Here is a 21,465-nt window from a genome sequence, read left to right as displayed (position 1 = left end):
CATCAAAAACTGACTACAGCTAATTTAAGCAGAAAAAGGAATACACTGGCCAGGTGTGGTGGCTCACGCCTGTAATCCCAGCACTTTGGGAAGCCGAGGTGAGCACATTGCTTGAGCCAAGGAGTTCGAGACCAGCCTGGGCAACATAGTGAAACCCTATGTCTATATTAAAAAATAAAAAGGAGCCGGGGTGGGGATGTGCGTCTGAAGTCCCAGCTGCTTGGGGATCTGAGGTGGGAGGATCACTTGAGCCTGGGGGTTGAGGCTGCAGTGAGCCCAAGATGACGCTACTGTGTTCCAGCCTGGGCGGCAGAGCGAGACCCTGTCAACCAAAACAACAACAACGACAACAAAAAAACTTAAAAAGTTGTGAAGGGAAAGCTATAGATTTGAAGGGAAGGCTACAGAACTAGGGTCAGAACAGGATAGGAAACTGGCAGCCCCAGGTCCAGGAGACCTGTAGGGAGAGTCTCATCACCATGCCGGACACCCAGAGTCCAGGAGTGACAGTGTCATCACCATGCCGGACACCCAGAGTCCGGGAGTGACAGTGTCATCACCATGCCGGACACCCAGAGTCCAGGAGTGACAGTGTCATCACCATGCCGGACACCCAGAGTCCGGGAGTGACAGTGTCATCACCATGCCGGACACCCAGAGTCCAGGATCCAGGAGTGACAGTGTCATCACCATGCCGGACACCCAGAGTCCAGGAGTGACAGTGTCATCACCATGCCGGACACCCAGAGTCCGGGAGTGACAGTGTCATCACCATGCCGGACACCCAGAGTCCAGGAGTGACAGTGTCATCACCATGCCGGACACCCAGAGTCCAGGATCCAGGAGTGACAGTGTCATCACCATGCCGGACACCCAGAGTCCAGGAGTGACAGTGTCATCACCATGCCGGACACCCAGAGTCCAGGCTCCAGGAGTGACAGTGTCATCACCATGCCGGACACCCAGAGTCCAGGAGTGACAGTGTCATCACCATGCCGGACACCCAGAGTCCAGGAGTGACAGTGTCATCACCATGCCGGACACCCAGAGTCCAGGCTCCAGGAGTGACAGTGTCGTCACCATGCCGGACACCCAGGATCCAGGAGTGACAGTGTCATCACCATGCCGGACACCCAGAGTCCAGGATCCAGGAGTGACAGTGTCATCACCATGCCGGACACCCAGAGTCCAGGAGTGACAGTGTCATCACCATGCCGGACACCCAGAGTCCAGGAGTGACAGTGTCATCACCATGCCGGACACCCAGAGTCCAGGATCCAGGAGTGACAGTGACATCACCATGCCGGACACCCAGAGTCCAGGAGTGACAGTGTCATCACCATGCCGGACACCCAGAGTCCAGGATCCAGGAGTGACAGTGTCATCACCATGCCACACACCCAGAGTCCGGGATCCAGGAGTGACAGTGTCATCACCATGCCGGACACCCAGAGTCCAGGAGTGACAGTGTCATCACCATGCCGGACACCCAGAGTCCGGGAGTGACAGTGTCATCACCATGCCGGACACCCAGGATCCAGAGTCCAGGAGTGACAGTGTCATCACCATGCCGGACACCCAGAGTCCAGGAGTGACAGTGTCATCACCATGCCACACACCCAGAGTCCAGGAGTGACAGTGTCATCACCATGCCGGACACCCAGAGTCCAGGATCCAGGAGTGACAGTGTCATCACCATGCCACACACCCAGGATCCAGGGTCCAGGAGTGACAGTGTCATCACCATGCCGGACACCCAGAGTCCAGGATCCAGGAGTGACAGTGTCATCACCATGCCACACACCCAGAGTCCAGGATCCAGGAGTGACAGTGTCATCACCATGCCGGACACCCAGAGTCCAGGCTCCAGGAGTGACAGTGTCGTCACCATGCCGGACACCCAGAGTCCAGGATCCAGGAGTGACAGTGTCATCACCATGCCACACACCCAGGATCCAGGAGTGACAGTGTCATCACCATGCCGGACACCCAGAGTCCAGGATCCAGGAGTGACAGTGTCGTCACCATGCCGGACACCCAGAGTCCAGGATCCAGGAGTGACAGTGTCATCACCATGCCGGACACCCAGAGTCCAGGAGTGACAGTGTCATCACCATGCCGGACACCCAGAGTCCAGGATCCAGGAGTGACAGTGTCATCACCATGCCACACACCCAGGATCCAGGAGTGACAGTGTCATCACCATGCCGGACACCCAGAGTCCAGGAGTGACAGTGTCATCACCATGCCACACACCCAGAGTCCAGGAGTGACAGTGTCATCACCATGCTGGAACAAGCAAGTGCCAGCCCATCTTTTCGCTCATTGTTTTATTTCCTCAAGGTCCAAATTCTAGGGAATGAATTCAGGCAATCCAGCTTGATCCATATGCCAAACCCTTGGCGATAGGTTTTAAAAAAAACAATTGTTGGCCAGACACAGTGGCTCATGCCTGTAATCCCAGCACTTTGGGAGGCTGAGGCAGGTGGATCACCTGAGGTCAGGAGTTCGAGACCAGCCTGGCCAACATGGTGAAATCCCTTCTCTACTAGAAATACAAAAATTAGCCAGGTGTGATGGCGTGCACCTGTGGTCCCAGCTACTCAGGAAGGTGAGGCATGAGAATCGCTTGAACCCGGAGGTGGAGGCTGCAATGAGCCAAGATAGCTCCACTGCACTCCAGCCTGGGTGACAAAGCGAGACTCCGTTTAAAAAAAAAAAAATGTTTCTGATAAAGTGTTTCTGGGGAAAAATGTTACGTAAGGAGTGAAGAGAGGGTTTACTCTGTTCTCCGAGACTCGTGAGTTCACTGGGCACATAGTGGAAAGAATGCAGGCTAGGTAAATATTTCTGTTTGGCCGGTCACCTCCGCCTTTTCAGTTGTAAGACTTTACTTGTACTTGGGTCTGAAGAAGGGTAGCGAGGGCCAGTACACGCTACTGAAGGGGTGACTCTGTTTACAGGTGCTTATGGCGGGAGCTCCAGGCCAGTCTGTTAGTGCTGTTTGTAGTGTTTGGAAGAGAGTCTGGGAACCTTCTGCAAAAGTGTTCAGGTGGCCGTTGCTTGAACCTTCCACTCTAAAACCTGACCTTCAAAAAAGCTTTTCTTAAGTCCTATGAGCCCTCTGCCTCCTACCCTCACTCCTGCCCCAGCCTTCCCAGAGACCCTGATGAGTATGAGCCTACCTTGGAAGCCAGAGTTCCTCCAGGACTAAGGTGATGCTGAGAACCCTACAAAAGATCAAGGACAAAAACCGAGGTCTCGAAGCCTGGATTTTCAGGGTTTACATACATTCTCAGGTGCCCTCTCCCTGTGTGCTCTCGGGGCAGCGGGGCTGACAGAGGCACCCATTTGTAGCAGAACTGGGGTGAGGCTGAGGGGATTGGAAAGGCAGGAACAACGGATATTTTCTGGGTCAACACGGGTCAGCTTACCTTGTGCAGAAGGACGTCTCAGGGATATTTTAAAGCAGGCTTTGTCTTGACTACCCTTCAATTCAGATATACTTTTGTACATTCCCTCTGTATTTCAAGGAAAAGAATTTTTTCTCAAAACACCTCTAAAATTAACTCTTTAACTTATGGAAAATGAGTCATTTACAGCTAATTTAGTAAGCAGATAAGGGGAAAAAGTACTCCACACTCCCACCATTCTAACAGAACCACACTTATTTTTATGTATTTGTTTTCCTTATGTATTTTTTACAATCACATTTTTGCATAACTGTAATTATGATGTACATATGCTTTTTATAGATGTAAACTTCTTAATCTGGAATAATTTTAGATCTGCAGTAAAGTTGCAAAGATAGTACACGATTTGTCACATAGCCCTCACCGATTTCAGCTCTCCCTAATGTTAACCCATCTTACATTACTGCAGTACTGGACATTTCCCAAAACTGACGAACCAACATTGGTACGTTACTTTAAACTCCAAATTGTATTCAGATTTTGCCAGTTTTTCACTAATGTCCTGTCTCCATTTTGGGATCCCACATGGCATTCAGCCATCGTATCTGCTTAGTTTCCTCTCACCTGTGACGGCCTCTCTCTTCCCTTGTTTTCATGACCTTGGCAATTTTGAGTATGGTCAAGTGTTTTGTAGAAAGTTCCTCGAAGTTTTCTCATGTGTTTATGTTGTTTGTTGTTTTTCTCATGATTACACTAAGGTTATGGGTTTCTGAAAGAATGTCAGGGAAAACGTACTCCTTTCATTATATCAGTAGGTACATGACATCCAATGACATCTTTGGTGATGTTAAGCTTGATTACTTGGTTAAGGTTGTGTTAGCTCTCTCTACTGTAAAGTTGCTATTTTCCTCTTTCTATATCCTTTTATTAAAAAGTGAATCACTAATTCCAGTCTGCCCTCAATGGGAGAAGGAATTAAACTCTACCTCCTGGGAGAAGTTATATATTTTGTTTAGAATTCTTCTGTGAGAATTTATTTATTCAGTCATTTATTTATGTAAGTATGGACTAATAAATATATATTTGACATACATTTTTTCTAACTTTTTCTCACATAACGTTGTGTTACAAGACTTTTTCCCCATGTTACTATCATAATTTATTTTTTTGTTTGAGCCAGAGTCTCGCTCTGTTGCCCAGGCTGGAGTGCAGTGGTGCGATCTCGGCTCACTGCAACCTCCGCCTCCCGGGTTCAAGCAATTCTCCTGTCTCAACCTCCCGAGTAGCTGGGATTACAGGCGCCCGCCACCATGCTCAGCTAGCTTTTGTATTTTTAGTAGAGACGGGGTTTCACCATGTTAGCCAGGATGGTCTCAACCTCTTGACTTCATGATCCACCCGCCTCGGCCTCCCAAAGTGCTAGGATTACAGACATAAGCCACCATGCATGGCTTACTATCCCAATTTTTATAACTGTAATTTTGATGGTTGCATTTATTTTTTATATTTTCCATTAAGTGTTTACCCTTATAAATTATGCTCCAGTAAACATCTTTAAACAATATTCTGTGCTTCTCTGTACTCTCAGCTCTGGCATGGTGTCTGGGACACAGAGGCATCTACAGATGTTTGGGATTGACAGATGATTGAATGAGTAAGTAAATGCTGGGCTGCCATTGTGAGTCGGTGGTCCTTGTTTTCCTCTTTAACAGTCTTTTCAATCTTGGAATATGATCATCTAAAATCTAAGTTAAATGTTGGGAACAGAAGTTTGGGAACTTACTGGAAATCAAATTTTGGCTTCCTGTGAACTACACCAGTTTGTAACAGTGAACAAAGGGCCTTAGAACAAAGTAAAGGTTTTGTATTGTAAGCTATTTTCCTATCTCTAGTTGAAAAACATTTGAACATTTTATCAACTTCAGCAGTCTTTCACATGGCTTTTTCATTCTCCTCTCAGTTTAAATTGTAAATATGAAGATTTTTAAATATGTAGTGTGTGTTTACAACATATAAATACCATCTTATCTCCTGGTTTAGTTCCTGGCAAGGAAAGAGCTGGCAGTTTAATAATAAAGTGACTGAAGGACATTTGGGATGTGTGTCCTCTGATGATGACTGCTGGACAAACACAACAGGAGCAATTGCAGACAAAGTAGCTGAGGGAGAAGACGGGAGATGAGGACACGCTCACCACTGCAGAGACTTGGTGAGCACTAACAGGGGAGGCAGAGGCAGGTCACAATCACGCCCCTCATGCCACAGTATGCTGTTTTTTTTTTTTTTTTTTTTTTTTTTTTTTTGAGGCAGGGTCTTGGCTCACTACAGCCCTCGCCTTCCAGGTTCAAGCGATTCTCATGTTTCAGCCTCCCGAGTAGCTGGGATTACAAGCACACGCCACCATGCTTGGCTAATTTTTGTATTTTTGTAGAGATGAGGTTTTGTCATGTTAGCCAGGCTGGTCTCGAATTCCCGACCTCAGGTGATCCGCCTGCCTTGGTCTCCCCAAAGTGCTGGATGACAGGCATGGGCCACTACGCCCGGCCCCTCAAAGTGCTGGATGACAGTCGTGAGCCACCGTGCCCGGCCCCTCATCCCACAAGGTGCTTCTGGTCATTCTTGTTCCACTGAGGAGCAGGGAGGAAAATAATGTATGATGAAGAACAGCTGAATTTGTGTGCTAGTGGCAGAAAAGTAATGAGAGATTTATTTTAGAGAAAAACATCAACAGAACTTGATGACAGGGAGTAGGAAGGAGACAGTATGTGACGAGCTCAGTGTGCCACTTACAGAGGAAGTTGAAAACAATTTTCAAACCTGGGTGACTAATGGTTAGGTTTTGGGAAATATATTTATGCTGGTTTTAGACACACTGGTTGGAGATGACACGGGAAATACGGTATTTATGCTGGTTTTAGACACGCTGGTTGAAGATGACACGGGAAATACGGTATTTATGCTCATTTTAGACACGCTGGTCAGAGATGACACGGGAAATACGGTATTTATGCTGGTTTTAGACACGCTGGTTGAAGATGACACGGGAAATACGGTATTTATGCTCATTTTAGACACGCTGGTTGGAGATGACACGGGAAATACGGTATTTATGCTCATTTTAGACACGCTGGTTGGAGATGACACGGGAAATATGGTATTTATGCTGGTTTTAGACACGCTGGTTGAAGATGACACGGGAAATACGGTATTTATGCTCATTTTAGACACGCTGGTTGGAGATGACACGGGAAATACGGTATTTATGCTGGTTTTAGACACGCAGCTTGGAGATGACACGGGAAATACGGTATTGATGCTGGTTTTAGACACGCTGGTTGGAGATGACCCGGGAAATACGGTATTTATGCTGGGTTTAGACACGCGGCTTGGAAATGACAAGGGAAATACAGTATTTATGCTGGTTTTAGACACGCTGGTTGGAGATGACATGGAAAAATGATGTTTATGCTGGTTTTAGACATGCTGGTTGGAGATGACATGGGAAATACAGTATTTATGCTGGTTTTAGACACACGGCTTGGAGATGACACAGGAAATACGGTATTTATGCTGGTTTTAGACACGAGGCTTGGAGATGACACGGGAAATACAGTATTTATGCTGGTTTTAGACATGCGGCTTGGAGATGACACAGGAAATACGGTATTTATGCTGGTTTTAGACACGAGGCTTGGAGATGACACGGGAAATACGGTATTTACGCTGGTTTTAGACATGCGGCTTGGAGATGACAAGGGAAATACGGTATTTATGCTGGTTTTAGACACACTGGTTGGAGATGACACGGGAAATATGGTATTTATGCTGGTTTTAGACACGGCGGTTGGAGATGACACGGGAAATACGGTATTTATGCTGGTTTTAGACACGCGGCTTGGAGATGACACGGGAAATACGGTATTTATGCTGGTTTTAGACACGCGGCTTGGAGATGACACGGGAAATACGGTATTTATGCTGGTTTTAGACACGCGGCTTGGAGATGACACGGGAAATACGGTATTTATGCTGGTTTTAGACACGTGGGTTGGAGATGACACGGGAAATACGGTATTTATGCTGGGTTTAGACACGCGGGTTGGAGATGACACGGGAAATACGGTATTTATGCTGGGTTTAGACATGCGGCTTGGAAATGACAAGGGAAATACAGTATTTATGCTGGTTTTAGACACGCTGGTTGGAGATGACATGGCTTGGAGATGACATGGGAAATACGGTATTTATGCTGGTTTTAGACATGCGTCTTGGAGATGACAAAGGAAATACGGTATTTATGCTGGTTTTAGACACGCGGCTTGGAGATGACAAGGGAAATACGGTATTTATGCTGGTTTTAGACATGCTGGAGATGACAAGGGAAATACGGTATTTATGCTGGGTTTAGACACCTGGTTGGAGATGACATGGGAAAACGATATTTATGCTGGGTTTAGACACACTGGTTGGAGATGACACGGGAAATACGGTATTTATGCTGGTTTTAGACATGCAGGTTGGAGATGACATGGGAAATACAGTATTTATGCTGGTTTTAGACACGCGGGTTGGAGATGACATGGGAAAATGATGTTTATGCTGGTTTTAGACATGCGGGTTGGAGATGACATGGGAAATACGGTATTTATGCTGGTTTTAGACACGCTGGTTGGAGATGACACGGGAAATACAGTATTTATGCTGGTTTTAGACACGCAGGTTAGAGATGACATGGGAAATACAGTATTTATGCTGGTTTTAGATACGCTGGTTGGAGATGACATGGGAAATACGGTATTTATTCTGGGTTTAGACACGCGGGTTGGAGATGACAAGGGGACATTTAAGGGCAAATGTTCAGAGAGTTGCAGGGTAGAGCTGGAGCTCCAGTGGGCCAAGAGCACGAGAAAGATGCTAGGTAGTCACAGAAGTGGGAACTGAAGCATCTAAGGCAAGTCAGATGTTGCGGAGAGGAAGACACCTTGTTTTAAGTGACAACTACACCAAGGGTATGGGCAGGGGGCACATGTTCCATGCGCCAGAAATCCAGAGAAGTGAAGTGGTTCGCTCGAGAGGTCTCATGGCAAGTTAGTGACGCAGCCACTCCACCCCACTTTCCTTGATGTGTGTGGTCCCATTTGCTTTACGTTGTAACGGAAACCTTCTCAATGTTCAGATATACCTGCTGTACAGTGGACACAATGCCATTTCTTGACAGTCAAGGAAGGCTAACCAAAGACAGAATTTCATTTCCTTAGTTTATTAAAGATGACAATGAACTGCCAGGCTGTGCAAGAACCACGGCAGGTGGAAAGCCAGTTCAGAGCACAGGCTGCACACACAGAACATCTCTACTGAGACTCGCGCTTCTTCTATGGTAATTCAACAAGAGCTCTAAATCCTTGGCAGAGAACGTCAAAACAGCCTCATTTAAGTGGAAGATATTTGTCTTACACTTTTCTGCTATGTCTTGAATCTTGTCTCCACCTGGTAAGCAACCTATGTTTTTTTCTTTCCCTTTACTTAGAGAAAGAACACTACCCTCACCTTCGTTTAGAAGGAATTCTCTTCAGTGCATTCAAAGCTTCTCCCCGCAACAGCAGGGGATTTTCAGATACTGACAAGTTGCAAAGTGCTTCCAAAACATCCCATCCTCTACCCGCTTTCCCCCTCTCGAATAAATAAATAAATGGGTATTTGGACGGTGATGGCAGCAGCGTGTCAGAGTCACTAAAACATGCACGATCTAAAGGGATGGGGTGCAGTTGAGGGAGATGGAGAAAAGTAAGTGACAAGTCAGGAGCCTGTGAGACTGTTGAGTTCGGCTTCAGAAGCTGTCAGCATTTTCATCCTTTGATCCTGTGCTGATGAGAAACAGGCGGGACAAGAGAGCACATCTCCAGCGACCTGGAGAGGGAGCTGGATGTGTCACTTTTTTGTTTTCGTTTTGAGACAGAGTCTTGCTCTGTCACCCAGGCTGGAGTGCAGTGGTGCGATCTCGGCTCACTGCAACCTCCACCTCCTGGGTTCAAGCGATTCTCCTGCCTCAGCCTCCCAAGTAGCTGGGATTACAGGTGCCCGCCACCATGCCTGGTGAATTTTTGTATTTTTGGAAGAGACGGGGTTTCACCACATTGGCCAGGCTGGTCTCAAACTTCTGACCTCAAGATCTGCCCGCCTCGGCCTCCCAAAGTGCTGGGATTACAGGCGTGAGCCACATGCCTGGCCTGGATGTGTAATTTAAACTAAACCTGGAAGGAGAGCTCACCATTTTTATAAACCCCTGGGTCTGGACCTGGGACCGAACCCCTAGTGAAACCTGAGTTCCGTGAAGCTCCCTGAAGGGCCCGGGCCTTCCAGTCAGCCCTTCAGAACTGCTGGCCTTGGCCTTTAGAGCCTCACTGTGAACAGAAGGGAGAACAGCTCCAGGGTCTTGTAGCCCAGCGTGGCTTTCAGATCCCAACTTTGAGGCAGAGGAACCAAGAGCAGGGGCCGGTTCCCACACGTTCCCTCTCGTGCTAGTGGAGCCTCAGCCCTGGCCATCACCTTAAGGCCTCTCCCACCTCCCTGGGAGATTCCTTCTTACCGCCAGCTCAGGCTCTCATCAGCTTCCACCAACCACAGGCCCCCTTCTGTTCAGCTTCCAGGGACAGCGCCCACGCCCATTGTTCTCCTACCAGCAGGCAACTACAGGAAGACGGGCCCACGGGCTGAATTCAGTCCCAGAACAGAAATGCTGCAGGCTTTAGTTCACAGAGCCGCCCGCTCTTGGGGAAGCCACTCTGACCAGTGTTTTCACAGAGGTTAGAAGCTGCATCAACTTGAGGAACATCACAAACACACACATGGTCCCATCCAAGGACTTCGCCGTCAACACACACATTAACAGAGGGAGGCAGTACACTAAAACCAGCACTATCGAAAGGACTTTGCCATCAACACACACATTAACAGAGGGAGGCAGTACACTAAAACCAGCACTATCGAAAGGACTTTGCCGTCAACACACACATTAACGGGGGCAGGACGCACACTAAAACCAGCACTATCGAAAGGACTTTGCCGTCAACACACACATTAATGGGGGGGAGGCAGTACACTAAAACCAGCACTATCGAAAGGACTTTGCCATCAACACACACATTAACAGAGGGAGGCAGTACACTAAAACCAGCACTATCGAAAGGACTTTGCCATCAACACACACATTAACAGAGGGAGGCAGTACACTAAAACCAGCACTATCGAAAGGACTTTGCCGTCAACACACACATTAACGGGGGCAGGGCGCACACTAAAACCAGCACTATCAAATGGGGAACTGAACAGATAAACATCACCAGGCTACACAGAGCTAAGTGCATAATTGGCATAAAGGCTCTTGTTATCCCAAGAACACAGAACATTCACACTCACATCCACACACTGTCGAGTTCTGTAACAGCACTAATAGCAGGAAGCTTTTCTCCACCTTTGACCACAGAAGCTAAGGCAAGAGAGACTCGGCCACCAGGGAAGGACGCAGCTCTGCTGCACAAGGGGAGAGAGAAGGGAGTTGGGTTGTACTTTCACTGAGAACCACGATGACCATCGAACAGATGACAGAGTGGTCAGGGACACACTAAGAAGAGCGTGGGTGGGGTTCCTGTCCTCACCTTAGGATGGCATCAGGGACTTGCCTGAGCTTCAAAGATCATACCTGCACCAAAAAGCCAGGTTAACTAAAAGAGACCTTAACACTAAGAGGGGCCGACAGCCCCTGTGAGTAAGTGCTCCTTCAGCAAGAGCTGCCGCCTCACGTATGCTTGTGGCATAAGGCTGCAGACGAGCCTGGCCTAAGCATCAGTTCTGTTCTTTGCTTCAAGCTCACCAGGGCAGATGAAGAAAGTCAGCTTCTGGCATCATCTATACTTCAAATATTCCAAACGGGAAATCCCAGCAACACAGGGACATTCACGGCTGCCTCTCTGAGGTCTCTGAGGAGTCCAGGATAGTCATGATTGTTGTGTGGCCCCCAAAATACCCAAATAAGCGGACAAAATGCCCACGACGTAGTCTCATTCTCTGCTGCTTCTCCTCGGGGCACGGTCTGACCCCAGTCCAGGACAGGGAGAGAGAGAACGCCACTGTTTCAGCAGCAGGAGGAGAGGTGGCTGAGAAAGGCCTGGCTCAGAAGCTCCAGAACAAAAACAAAGGAAAATTGGAACAGATACTTGACATGCAGGTGAAACCAGGTCTGGTTCTAGAGGAGAAGAAACCAGGTCTGGTTCTAGAGGAGAAGAAACCAGGTCTGGTTCTAGAGGAGAAGAAACCAGGTCTGGTTCTAGAGGAGAAGAAACCAGGTCTGGTTCTAGAGGAGAAGAAACCAGAAACCAGGTCTGGTTCTAGAGGAGAAGAAACCAGGTCTGGTTCTAGAGGAGAAGAAACCAGGTCTGGAGAGGAGAAGAAACCAGGTCTGGTTTCTAGGTCTGGTTCTAGAGGAGAAGAAACAGGTCTGGTTCTAGAGGAGAAGAAACCAGGTCTGGTTCTAGAGGAGAAGAAACCAGGTCTGGTTCTAGAGGAGAAGAAACCAGGTCTGGTTCTAGAGGAGAAGAAACCAGGTCTGGTTCTAGAGGAGAAGAAACCAGGTCTGGTTCTAGAGGAGAAGAAACCAGGTCTGGTTCTAGAGGAGAAGAAACCAGGTCTGGTTCTAGAGGAGAAGGCCACAGACGCTGGAAGAACTGGGTCTTGCTGTCTCTTCCCCTGACAGAGGCACTAGAAGCTTCACTGAAGGACCCACATGTCAGTTCTCATGAAAACACCTGGAGCTTACAAATTACCTGTCACCACAGACTCTGGACCCATCAACCTACCAAAGGCTGACTGCACATGGACGTCAGACAAGTCAGTAAAAAAAAAAAAAGATAATTAAAAAAAAGAAGCAGCCCCAGGTGGGGCAAGTCCTTCAAAGAGTGGCTCAGTTCTGCAATATGTGTGACCCCGGCCCAGACAGGGGCTTCACGTGCTTTCTTCAGGTGGCCTCCAGGACGGCGGCTTCCAGGGCCAACGCTTCGGCGGGCTCCTCCTCGTAGTCCGACAGGTAGGACTCCAGGCTCTGCCTGGCCAGCGCCTCCCGCCGGGCCTGCAGCCGCTCGCAGCGTGGACAGCTTCCAGACTTGAAGCAGGCTTTATGGTAACACGCTTTACACTCTACTCAGGTTGGGAAGGTAGGAGAGAGAAGAAAACAATTTGTATTATCTCCAGCTAGAGGTCAGTTGCTGCCACAGCCCCTTCTCGCCACCAAGGTGCGGTGTCCCCTGGGGAGGCCCTGTGAGGTGCTGAGTGGCACCGAACTCTTGCTAACAGGGGTGGCTCTGGGGAATCAAGGAGCCCTGTGTTCAGGCTCACTTGCCCGATGCCTGCACCTGCCCTCACCTTCACAGGTCCGGCACTTATGGAGCTCAAAGGGAAAGATGATGTCATCCTCATTCTGACAGAACTCACAGATGAAGCCCTTGGCTTGGCAGAGCTGGGGAGGAAAAACACAGATGGCAACATGAGGAGCGGCACATCAGGAACTGGCACGGGAGGGTGAACACCAAGGACGGGAGTGGTCTGCAGGGTTCTGCTGCCCACGGGGAGGAGGCCTGGGCTGGACTCAGAAGCATGAAAGCTAAACTAGGGCCAGGGCTGGGCTGGGTTAGACACAGCTTTAGGCAGGAGATCAGACAGGCACTAGCCACAGAAGCTCTGACCCCTGGTGTGGCTCTCCGTAAGAGAGGAAAAGGAGGAAATGGCACCACAAAGGGCTTCCTAAGCCGACAGTCCCATCTGGGTTGTGATTTATTTCAGAAAAGGAACCACAACCAATTAAGATCAAATGTGGAGACCAGGCTGTTCCTCAAATACAGCACCCAGTCTGGAGTCCGCTTATAGTGAAGTATTTCCAGTTCCTTCCAGACACACAGGGTTCCCTACCTATGCCCAGCTCTAATTCTGGGACTGTCACAGGAACATAAACTGGGCATAGTCTAAGACAGGAAGATCGAAAAGTATAATTTCTGCATTTTTTACATGTTGAGTAGATCACAATAACGATGTACGTTTGTGGAACACATAAATATACAAAACGATGTCACACAAATTAGGATAAGAAACGAAGGCCGAGGGTAGAAGCTCTCCAGATTCGAATCCAGAGTTCTCCTCTCACATCATGACAATTCCTTTCTTTTTCTTGTGGGGGATGGAGTCTTGCTCTTGTCGCCCAGGCTGGAGTGCAGTGGCGTGATCTTGGCTCACTGCAACCTCTGCCTCCTGGGTTCAAGCGATTCTCCTGCCCCAGCCTCCCGAGTAGCTGGGATTACAGGCCATCATGCCCAGCTAATTTTTGTATTTTAGTAGAGATGGGGTTTCATCATGTTGGTCAGGCTGGTCTTGAACTTCTGACCTCAGGTGACCCACCCACCTCAGCCTCCCAAAGTGCTGAGATGACAGGCCTGAGCCACTGTGCCCGGCCGACAATTCTTTAGTGAAAGTCTACTCAGTCCTGCCCAGAGCTACCCAGGGCCACAGCCAGCACCAGCTCCTCCCCTCACTCGAGGTTCTTTAGATCGGGTTGCTCTGGCTACTCTCCAGGCTAAGGAACAGCAGTCCTTTCCAGTTCCTCTCCCAGTGCTGACTGGCCGCTTCAACTTCCTCGAGCTAAGTGGCCAGAACCCCAGGTCCACCCCACTCCCTATAACCCTAAAAGCAAGGGCTCAGCTGCATGCCACAGTGAGACCTTCTCACCATGCATCTCTCCACATGGGCAGCCCCTGCCCTGGTGAGCTCAGCAAGCCGGGGCCCCAGCTCCCCCTTCCTGGTCACCGTCAGATCATTCAGTGAGTACAGGTGGAGGTCCTCCGTCAGGTGGCCCGGGACTGTGTCAAAGGAATCCAGAAGCCTACAGGGAGTGACAGGAGGCAGGGGAGGGAATGAACAGTGCGTGTGCCACGTCGTAGTAGAAGGATCCCTATCCAGAAATGCAGAAAGTAACAAGGGTGGGCAACGATCGGCCAGCCCAGTGTTCCAGGCCACCCCAGCCGTTCCACACTACTAGGTGTCTGGATGGCAGAAGTGACATAGACTCCTGCAGAGGGGTCCACGTGGGACCCAGCCTGCTAAGAGCAGCGGCCTGCCCTGGAGGGAATGACCACAGATTCCCCTCCAGAGGGAAGGACACAGATACAGTTACTGCTGTGGCCTCTCGTTTACCACTTTACATTTCTGCAAAATCTCTCTACTCTCCTCCGTTACATAACAAGAGCCGAGTGCTGGGATGTGTCCCTTTCGGAGACAGCAACGTGGCCAGAGGGCTCTGGCTCCACAAAGGACTTACTCCTTGGCCAGTCGACAAGTCTTGAACATGTTCTTCATGTGACACAGCTGGACCCGCAGCAGCTGAAAAGAAAGAGGTGGGGGCAGGAGTGGGAGGGGGATGTGAGAAGAGGAATCCAGTGCTGGAAGCCCAGGGCCTTTCAACCCTGGAGGTCTAGAAGCCTTGCATACTGCAGCCAGAGCAGACTGTCCTATGCTCTAACTCGCTCTAATTCACTCTGACAACTGGCTTCAGAGTGCTCTCTGCTCAAGGAAGGCCCCTTCGCCAGGTCTGTCTGCCCGAGTCACATAAGCAGCCTGGGGCAGAGGAGCGCTCTGAAATTCCAGTTTCTCACTAGCTACCCTATTCCTCATTCATGCACTCATGTTTTCAGTGAAGGAAGAAATTCTGCTTTTGCCATCGAGTGCTATCTACAGCTTCATAGCTGCCATTGCCAGGTTTGAGGCTCCAACTAGACAGATACCTGGGAAATGGGAAGAGATTAAGAAAGTACATAGGGAGGGCATGAATGGAGACGGTTACAGCTTTGACACTGCGATGACAAGAAGTGTGGTAATTGTGGGAAGCCCTGTATAACCAGGGGAAGGGACGGGGGAAGGAGATGAGGGGAGGGGACGAGGGACGAGGGGAGGGGACAAGGGACGAGGGGAGGGGATGAGGGACGAGGGGAGGGGACGAGGGATGAGGGGAGGGGACGAGGGACCAGGGGAGGGGACGAGGGACGAGGGGAGGAGATGAGGAGAGGAGACGAGGGGAGGAGAAGGGCAAGACTCTGAGGTGGCCTTTCCAAGGTCTTACCCGGACTTGATTGAGCAGCTTGACCTTCCTATAGAGGGCACTGTTTATGTCCTGCACGTTGAAGAGAGGATCATTCCAGATCTTAATGAGCAGGTCCTTGGAGAAATTGCTGACGTAGTACTTGCTGAAGTCCCACTTGCGCAGAAGCCGGCTGGGGATGACCATCTGTGCATTCTCGTGGCAGCACTGGCAGAAGTACTTGCCCAGGTACTCACAGTACCGCAGTCGCTTGATATAATCTGGAAAAACCGGAAAGCCAGAAAGCCAGATGTAACTCTCCCACCTACAAACTGGGAAGGGGGCTCTGCTCTTCCCTTGAAAGGGTGGAAAGGGACGGCCAATGGCCTCTAGCAACCTCTGTCTTAGTTCCCCAGAGCTCGCCGAAATCCAGAGTGGAGCCTGGGGTAATGTCCCACCTTGGAGGCCCTGAGGAAATAAAACCAGCCGCAGTTGGTAAGATCCAGCCTTGCCAGCTGGCTGGAACTACCCAACTTCCCACAGTATACAGGCCTGGCCATGCGCTCCCAGAAATCATTTCCCTCCGATCGCCAGCACTCTCGCCTACTACGAACCTTTCTTTCTCCTTCCCTACTTCTGCCACCTCCTGTGCCGCCTCTGACACGCCACCTCTCCCTGCATGTGGGGGAGGGCACAGAGCCTCTGGAGGCAGCATTCCCTACTTCTGCCCCTCCTGTGCCGCCTCTGACACGCCACCTCTCCCTGCATGTGGGGGAGGGCACAGAGCCTCTGGAGGCAGCATGGTGGGAAGGGAAGGCACTCACCGGGGTCAGTCCGGATGCCACACCCTGCACAGCGGTAATTCTGCTTGGCCACGGCAATTTTCCTCCTGAGGAAGGATAAGGACAGGGCATTGGCAGATAGCAGCTGCGTGAGGCCTTTGAGGTGTGAGGGACTGAGCACACACACACACAGCGCCAGGTAAGTATGGGAAGAGAGGGGAATTCACCTAGGATTCAGTTGGACAACATTGAACCTACTGGGAGAGCCAACTCCATACAGGATTTAGGTCTAGGCAGTGACTCTCCCCAGGAATGAACCACACATTCTGTACAAATGTAAGCAATGACACGTGGTAAAGGAAAGAATGACAGGAGAGAAAAGCATCCATCCATCTTAGATAGAGAAGAAAAACCAGCAAGCTCACAAAACTGCTGGGAGGAAGGCAACAGGTTGGGGATGCCAGCAAAACAAAACCCGCCTTGTTTCCAGTCAGCTCTGAGACTTAAGAGTAAGAAACGACGGACAAAATGAACAACCCTCCTCCTCCGCCTTTAAATGAAGAGAACCGTGTGGGAAGGACAGCTGGAGGCAGAGACAAGTGGGAGAGACGAAAACCCTGACAATCCACAGAGGACGGATCTGTGCTCCCAAGGGCACAGACACTGGCCACTCACGTTGGGGCGGGATGAACATTAAAAATTATCTGAGGCCGGGGGGGCGCCCACTCCAAGTTGCCACGAACACGAATCCGCAGCTTGTAGATGTCAGCATGCTGCCCGTCATCCGGTGAGATGGGCAGTGAGTCAGGGATGGGTAGAAGCTGCAGGAGAAAACACAGTTGGGGTAAGCGCACACGGACGGGTGTGGGACACACAAACGCAGGACCCTTTTGGCCATGACAGAGCATCATGAGTGAAAGACATTTCAGGAACACCACAGGATAAGAGCTTCAGGTAACCTTGGTCCTCAGAACCAACCAGGAGGCGCCAAGGTACTAGAAGTGAGGGCTGTGGGTTCCAAGAAGCAAAGAGAAACGGCCTCCCACGGCAGTGGCCCCACGGCTCATGTTGTTCCTGCGCCCATTCCAGGACCTTGCTGTGCCAGGGTGTTTCATGCCTTAAAGACAAGTGCAGAGCAAAGAATCCAAGCAATTCGCTTTTGCGCAGCGTCTCCGAGCTGGTCAGAAACCAAACGTGACTGAGTCTGGCGAGCAGTCACGTGAATAAGGACGGTGAAGGAGCCGTCATCTCCGCTCTGACAAGGTGAGCAAGCATTCACTGTTCATTTATCACCTGAGCCACTGTAATAAATGGCTTCCATGAGTAAGGCGGGGAACACACAGGTTCATTCCAGACTGGGGACGTGTGACGAAGGAAAACAAGGTCACAAAGGCTCTCGGCCCCTGGGTAGGAAGAAGAGCCAAGGACCTACCTTCTGAGGGGCGTCGTGCTCCGGGACGAGCCACTCCAGCTCTGAGGCAGCTGGAAGCTGCATCCCCTCAAACTGCTTCAGGAGCCCCATGGCCACCGCCTCAGCAGATGTGGAGTGCAGGAAGCTGTGGGAGCTGGAAAGGGGAGAATCAAGGACGGCTGAACACCGGGAAAGGACGGGCAGATGGAGGCTTCCCTTCATGATCTCATCCCCCACACAGCAACTTCTGGGCTGGGAGAATACCGGCAGCACCCCGGCCTGCTCATCACCCTCACACAGGGGACAGTGAAAGTCCGCTGGTCTCACAGTCCTAAGACTGCAGTTCAAGCCCCACTTCCTGTCACTACACAGCACTGACACATAGGACAGTGAAAGTCCGCTGGTCTCACAGTCCGAAGACTGCGGTTCAAGCCCCACTTCCTGTCACTACACAGCACTGACACATAGGACAGTGAAAGTCCGCTGGTCTCACAGTCCGAAGACTGCGGTTCAAGCCCCACTTCCTGTCACTACACAGCACTGACACATAGGACAGTGAAAGTCCGCTGGTCTCACAGTCCTAAGACTGTGGTTCAAGCCCCACTTCCTGTCACTACACAGCAGTGCTAATGAAGGACTCTGTCACTTCCTTTCTCTTAACTTCAGCTCCTCTAACAGCAAAATGGAGATTATAATGCCTGCTTACAAAACAAAGTGAGTAAAATTGCTTTGTGGACTAAAAGGCGATTTTTCCTCCCAAATGAGCTACTATTTCCCCTGGTTGGGTCCGTGATGTGGAATCTGTTCAATCTGATTTCATAACCAAAAACCATCATCACTGCTCTCTTTTGAGACCTTCTGGGGCCTCTGGTTATGATGAGAGTCAGCAGGGAAGGAATCACTTACTTCCAGCTTTGCCTCCACGAGAGCCCGTCCCATTGGGACCAAAGAGCTTCTGCTTTCCTCTCGTGGGCTCGCCACCATCAGCAAGCCCCTCCCCCGACCTTGCCTCCTCTTACATCTGGATGGCTTTGCCCAGCCATATGCCAAGAACTGGGTTTGTTTCTCTACGTATCCTCAGGTTTTCTTTTTTTTTCTTTAAAAAAAAAGTACTCACAAGGACTGGGAGGAAACGAAGGATCTGCTGCTTGAGGCTGTGTTCCTTCTGATGTCAGCATCTACATGGAAACCAGAGACAAGGGGAGCGCAATGGAAAGGGGTGGGTGAGGGATCGTGGAACCCACGACGCGGTACTGCCAGCTAAGCACTCAGGGTAACAGCCAGGTGCCACATTCTACGCAGGATAAAGGAGCAGGTGAAGCTCTACACACAGGTTATAACTTGCCTCTATCCAAGTCAAAACCAGGCTGAATTAGTAACATTATGCACAGCACTGAGAAGGTGAAAAGTGTTACAAACCCAGGCAGAACGACAGACTCAGCTTTGGTGTGAAACGGTGAATGAGGTTCACAGACACAACCCCTCACGTGCACAGACACAAAACAAGGACTCAAATCGCTCCCTCATTCTCCACATCTGAACCTTTCTTGAATGATAAGCTCCCTTAGGCAGTAACTCTGTCTGGCTCTTAGATATGTAACATTCGGTGCCTAACACGTAACTTGGATCACAGAGGTTCTCATGAAATACATGTGACATTGGAACTTTGCTTCTAACACTTCACCACTGTTGCCATCACCCCGAAAGTTACAAGTGTTTGGAACTTTGCTGCTAACATCTCATCACTGCTGCCATTTTACCCCTGAATGTTGGAGTCTTCTATATCCTTAGAAAAGCTTCATGGAGGAAAAGGAACTTCTCTATAGCTTTGCAACTCTTTGGAGATGCCTGGTTACCAACACATTCTGACAAAGATGGTCAACATGATCTCTGAGGCGTAATTATACAGGAAACTGTGGCAGACTTTCTGTAGCGTGTTTCTGACAAAGGATTTAGAAGAGGATTTCTGGTAACGATATGCCTGAACCTCCAGAGACCTCAGAGACCTCGTCTACCCAAATACTTTTGATGGAGGGGAATGCGAAACACAGCAGTTATGTTCAAGCAAGGCAGACACAGCCTACCCAAGTCATGAAAACAAGACTGTTCTGAGAAATACTCTCTCTCACGTCCTTCACTGCCCAGTGAAAAGACCTTTCTTTCCTAATTAAGCCTACACAATGACCAATCTACTCTGAGCACTCAGGACATGAATCTTGTATGGCATCACTGTGCACTGGGCCATGAGTAGCTCTACTGTTCCTCACGTTTCCTCTGTATGCAGATTTTTGTCTGGACAACTAGATTATAAAATCACCCTATTAGGAAATAAGATTGTGTCTCCTTCTTCCCTTGGCTCTAAAATACTTAACACAGGGCTCATATACAAGCATATACTCAAATAATATTGCTGACAAACTAATGTCTTCAAAGCTACATATGAGTAAGATAACAGAAGTAACAGAAGTTTTCATATGTTCTCTAAGCACAGGACAAGACATCAACACGTCTTTGCTGGTAATTAACACAGCCTACTTAACAACAAAGATGTTCAAGTACACCGTGTTTTCTGGCTGAATCTGTGCCACCAAAATCCAGATCCCAGTGCACTGCCAGTTGTCTTATTTCTAGCTAGTGCTGGTAGAGAAAAGAAAAACAGTAGAGGCAACAGTAGGCCAGACCTTCACAGACTGTTTGGTTTGCGACATGTATCTGGGTAACACTTACACTGCCTTGGGTTGTACGTTAAGTCTTGCCTTGCGCTAGTAGCCCTCAGAGTGCTTTGTACATAAAAGTTTTCAGAAAATATTTTCTGAATAAATGATTAATTGGCTAAAAGCAATTAACAGCTATTTCAAATTCCATCCTGTTTGGGAGTCACACAAAAGAAAAAAAAAAAAAAAACTTAGCTATCCCTCAGGAAGGAGCTAACCAATTTTCTTATTTTAGTGCCAGGCTATTAAAGAAAATACTACATGCCAGAAAGAACAGGCAGTGATAATTCACAGTTTCTAAGGAAACCACTGCCTTCATAAAACTATTTAGCAGTTCCTCATCCTCACAAAGAAGAAATTTTTTTTGAGAGAAAAAAATCATTCTCTCTTTAGAAAATACAACCGAGTCACACTGTAACATGCTTCTTCCTCTCTTTGACTAGAGGTAAAGTGAGGTCAGAGGTACATGCAGGGACTTCCCCTTCCCTGCCAATCATGAATACACCAAGAGTGTGGAGGGGCCGCCCAGCTTCGGAGGCCAGGCTCTGAGCCCGGAGTGGAGGGAGAGAAGCACACTCCATCAAAGGGGCCATGACACCCGGCCCCAGCCAAGGACCACGCAGCTCTGTGGGTCCTGGGCCCGCGCTGCAGCCTTATCACTCTCTGGTCAGCTCAAGCAGACCACCAAGTTGATGTGGGTGAACCCCTAGTTGAAGATCTGGATAAAAGCAGACCGAGTCTAAGCCAGCGAATTGAGGAGTGAAGAGAGGGGGAGCTACCCATCTGGATGGACTCAACGTGTCCCAAGTGAGAGCACTTACGGAGCAGGTCCGAGACTCTCACCATCCAAGTGGAATTTAACATAATTCTGAAACTTTTTATTGATTTTTTTGGTACAAAAACAAGTATTATTATTGCAAGAGAATGATTTCAGGTGCTTCTGATGCATAGATGTTAGGTTGAGTAATCGCAATTTTTGCCATTACTTTTGCACCAACTTAATAGAATAAGGCCATTATTTACTGACAGAAAA

At 49.2% G+C, this 21,465-nt stretch overlaps 1 protein-coding gene and 2 long non-coding RNA genes across 11 annotated transcripts in view; 2 read left to right on the top strand and 1 right to left on the bottom strand.

Moving 5' to 3' along the window:
- Positions 1–580: 580 nt before the first annotated feature.
- LOC126949287 (uncharacterized) lies at positions 581–2,432 on the top strand. The gene is made up of 3 exons (XR_007723658.1): positions 581–1,420; positions 1,558–2,009; positions 2,195–2,432. It is a non-coding gene; the product is annotated as an uncharacterized LOC126949287 (long non-coding RNA).
- Positions 2,433–11,694: 9,262 nt separating this feature from the next.
- Positions 11,695–11,976, top strand: LOC126947946 (uncharacterized). The gene is made up of 3 exons (XR_007723268.1): positions 11,695–11,755; positions 11,790–11,843; positions 11,906–11,976. It is a non-coding gene; the product is annotated as an uncharacterized LOC126947946 (long non-coding RNA).
- RUBCN (rubicon autophagy regulator) overlaps positions 11,909–21,465 on the bottom strand; it is a 56,811-nt gene continuing 47,254 nt past the window's right edge. For all 9 annotated transcript variants that reach the window (XM_050779014.1, XM_050779018.1, XM_050779017.1 and 6 more), the window contains 9 exons: positions 18,836–18,896; positions 17,740–17,872; positions 16,983–17,128; positions 16,350–16,414; positions 15,568–15,806; positions 14,770–14,831; positions 14,181–14,334; positions 12,828–12,921; positions 11,909–12,602 (listed from right to left, as the gene is read on the bottom strand). In XM_050779014.1, coding sequence (XP_050634971.1) covers positions 12,424–12,602; positions 12,828–12,921; positions 14,181–14,334; positions 14,770–14,831; positions 15,568–15,806; positions 16,350–16,414; positions 16,983–17,128; positions 17,740–17,872; positions 18,836–18,896 — 1,133 coding nt within the window. In that variant the 3' untranslated portion in view covers positions 11,909–12,423. The remainder of the gene's footprint in view (positions 12,603–12,827; positions 12,922–14,180; positions 14,335–14,769; positions 14,832–15,567; positions 15,807–16,349; positions 16,415–16,982; positions 17,129–17,739; positions 17,873–18,835; positions 18,897–21,465) is intronic.

Source organism: Macaca thibetana, chromosome 2 (assembly GCF_024542745.1).
Source record: "Macaca thibetana thibetana isolate TM-01 chromosome 2, ASM2454274v1, whole genome shotgun sequence".
NCBI lineage: Eukaryota > Metazoa > Chordata > Mammalia > Primates > Cercopithecidae > Macaca > Macaca thibetana.
Note: the sequence above shows the minus strand (reverse complement) of the source record. Positions and strands in the feature narration are given on the sequence as shown.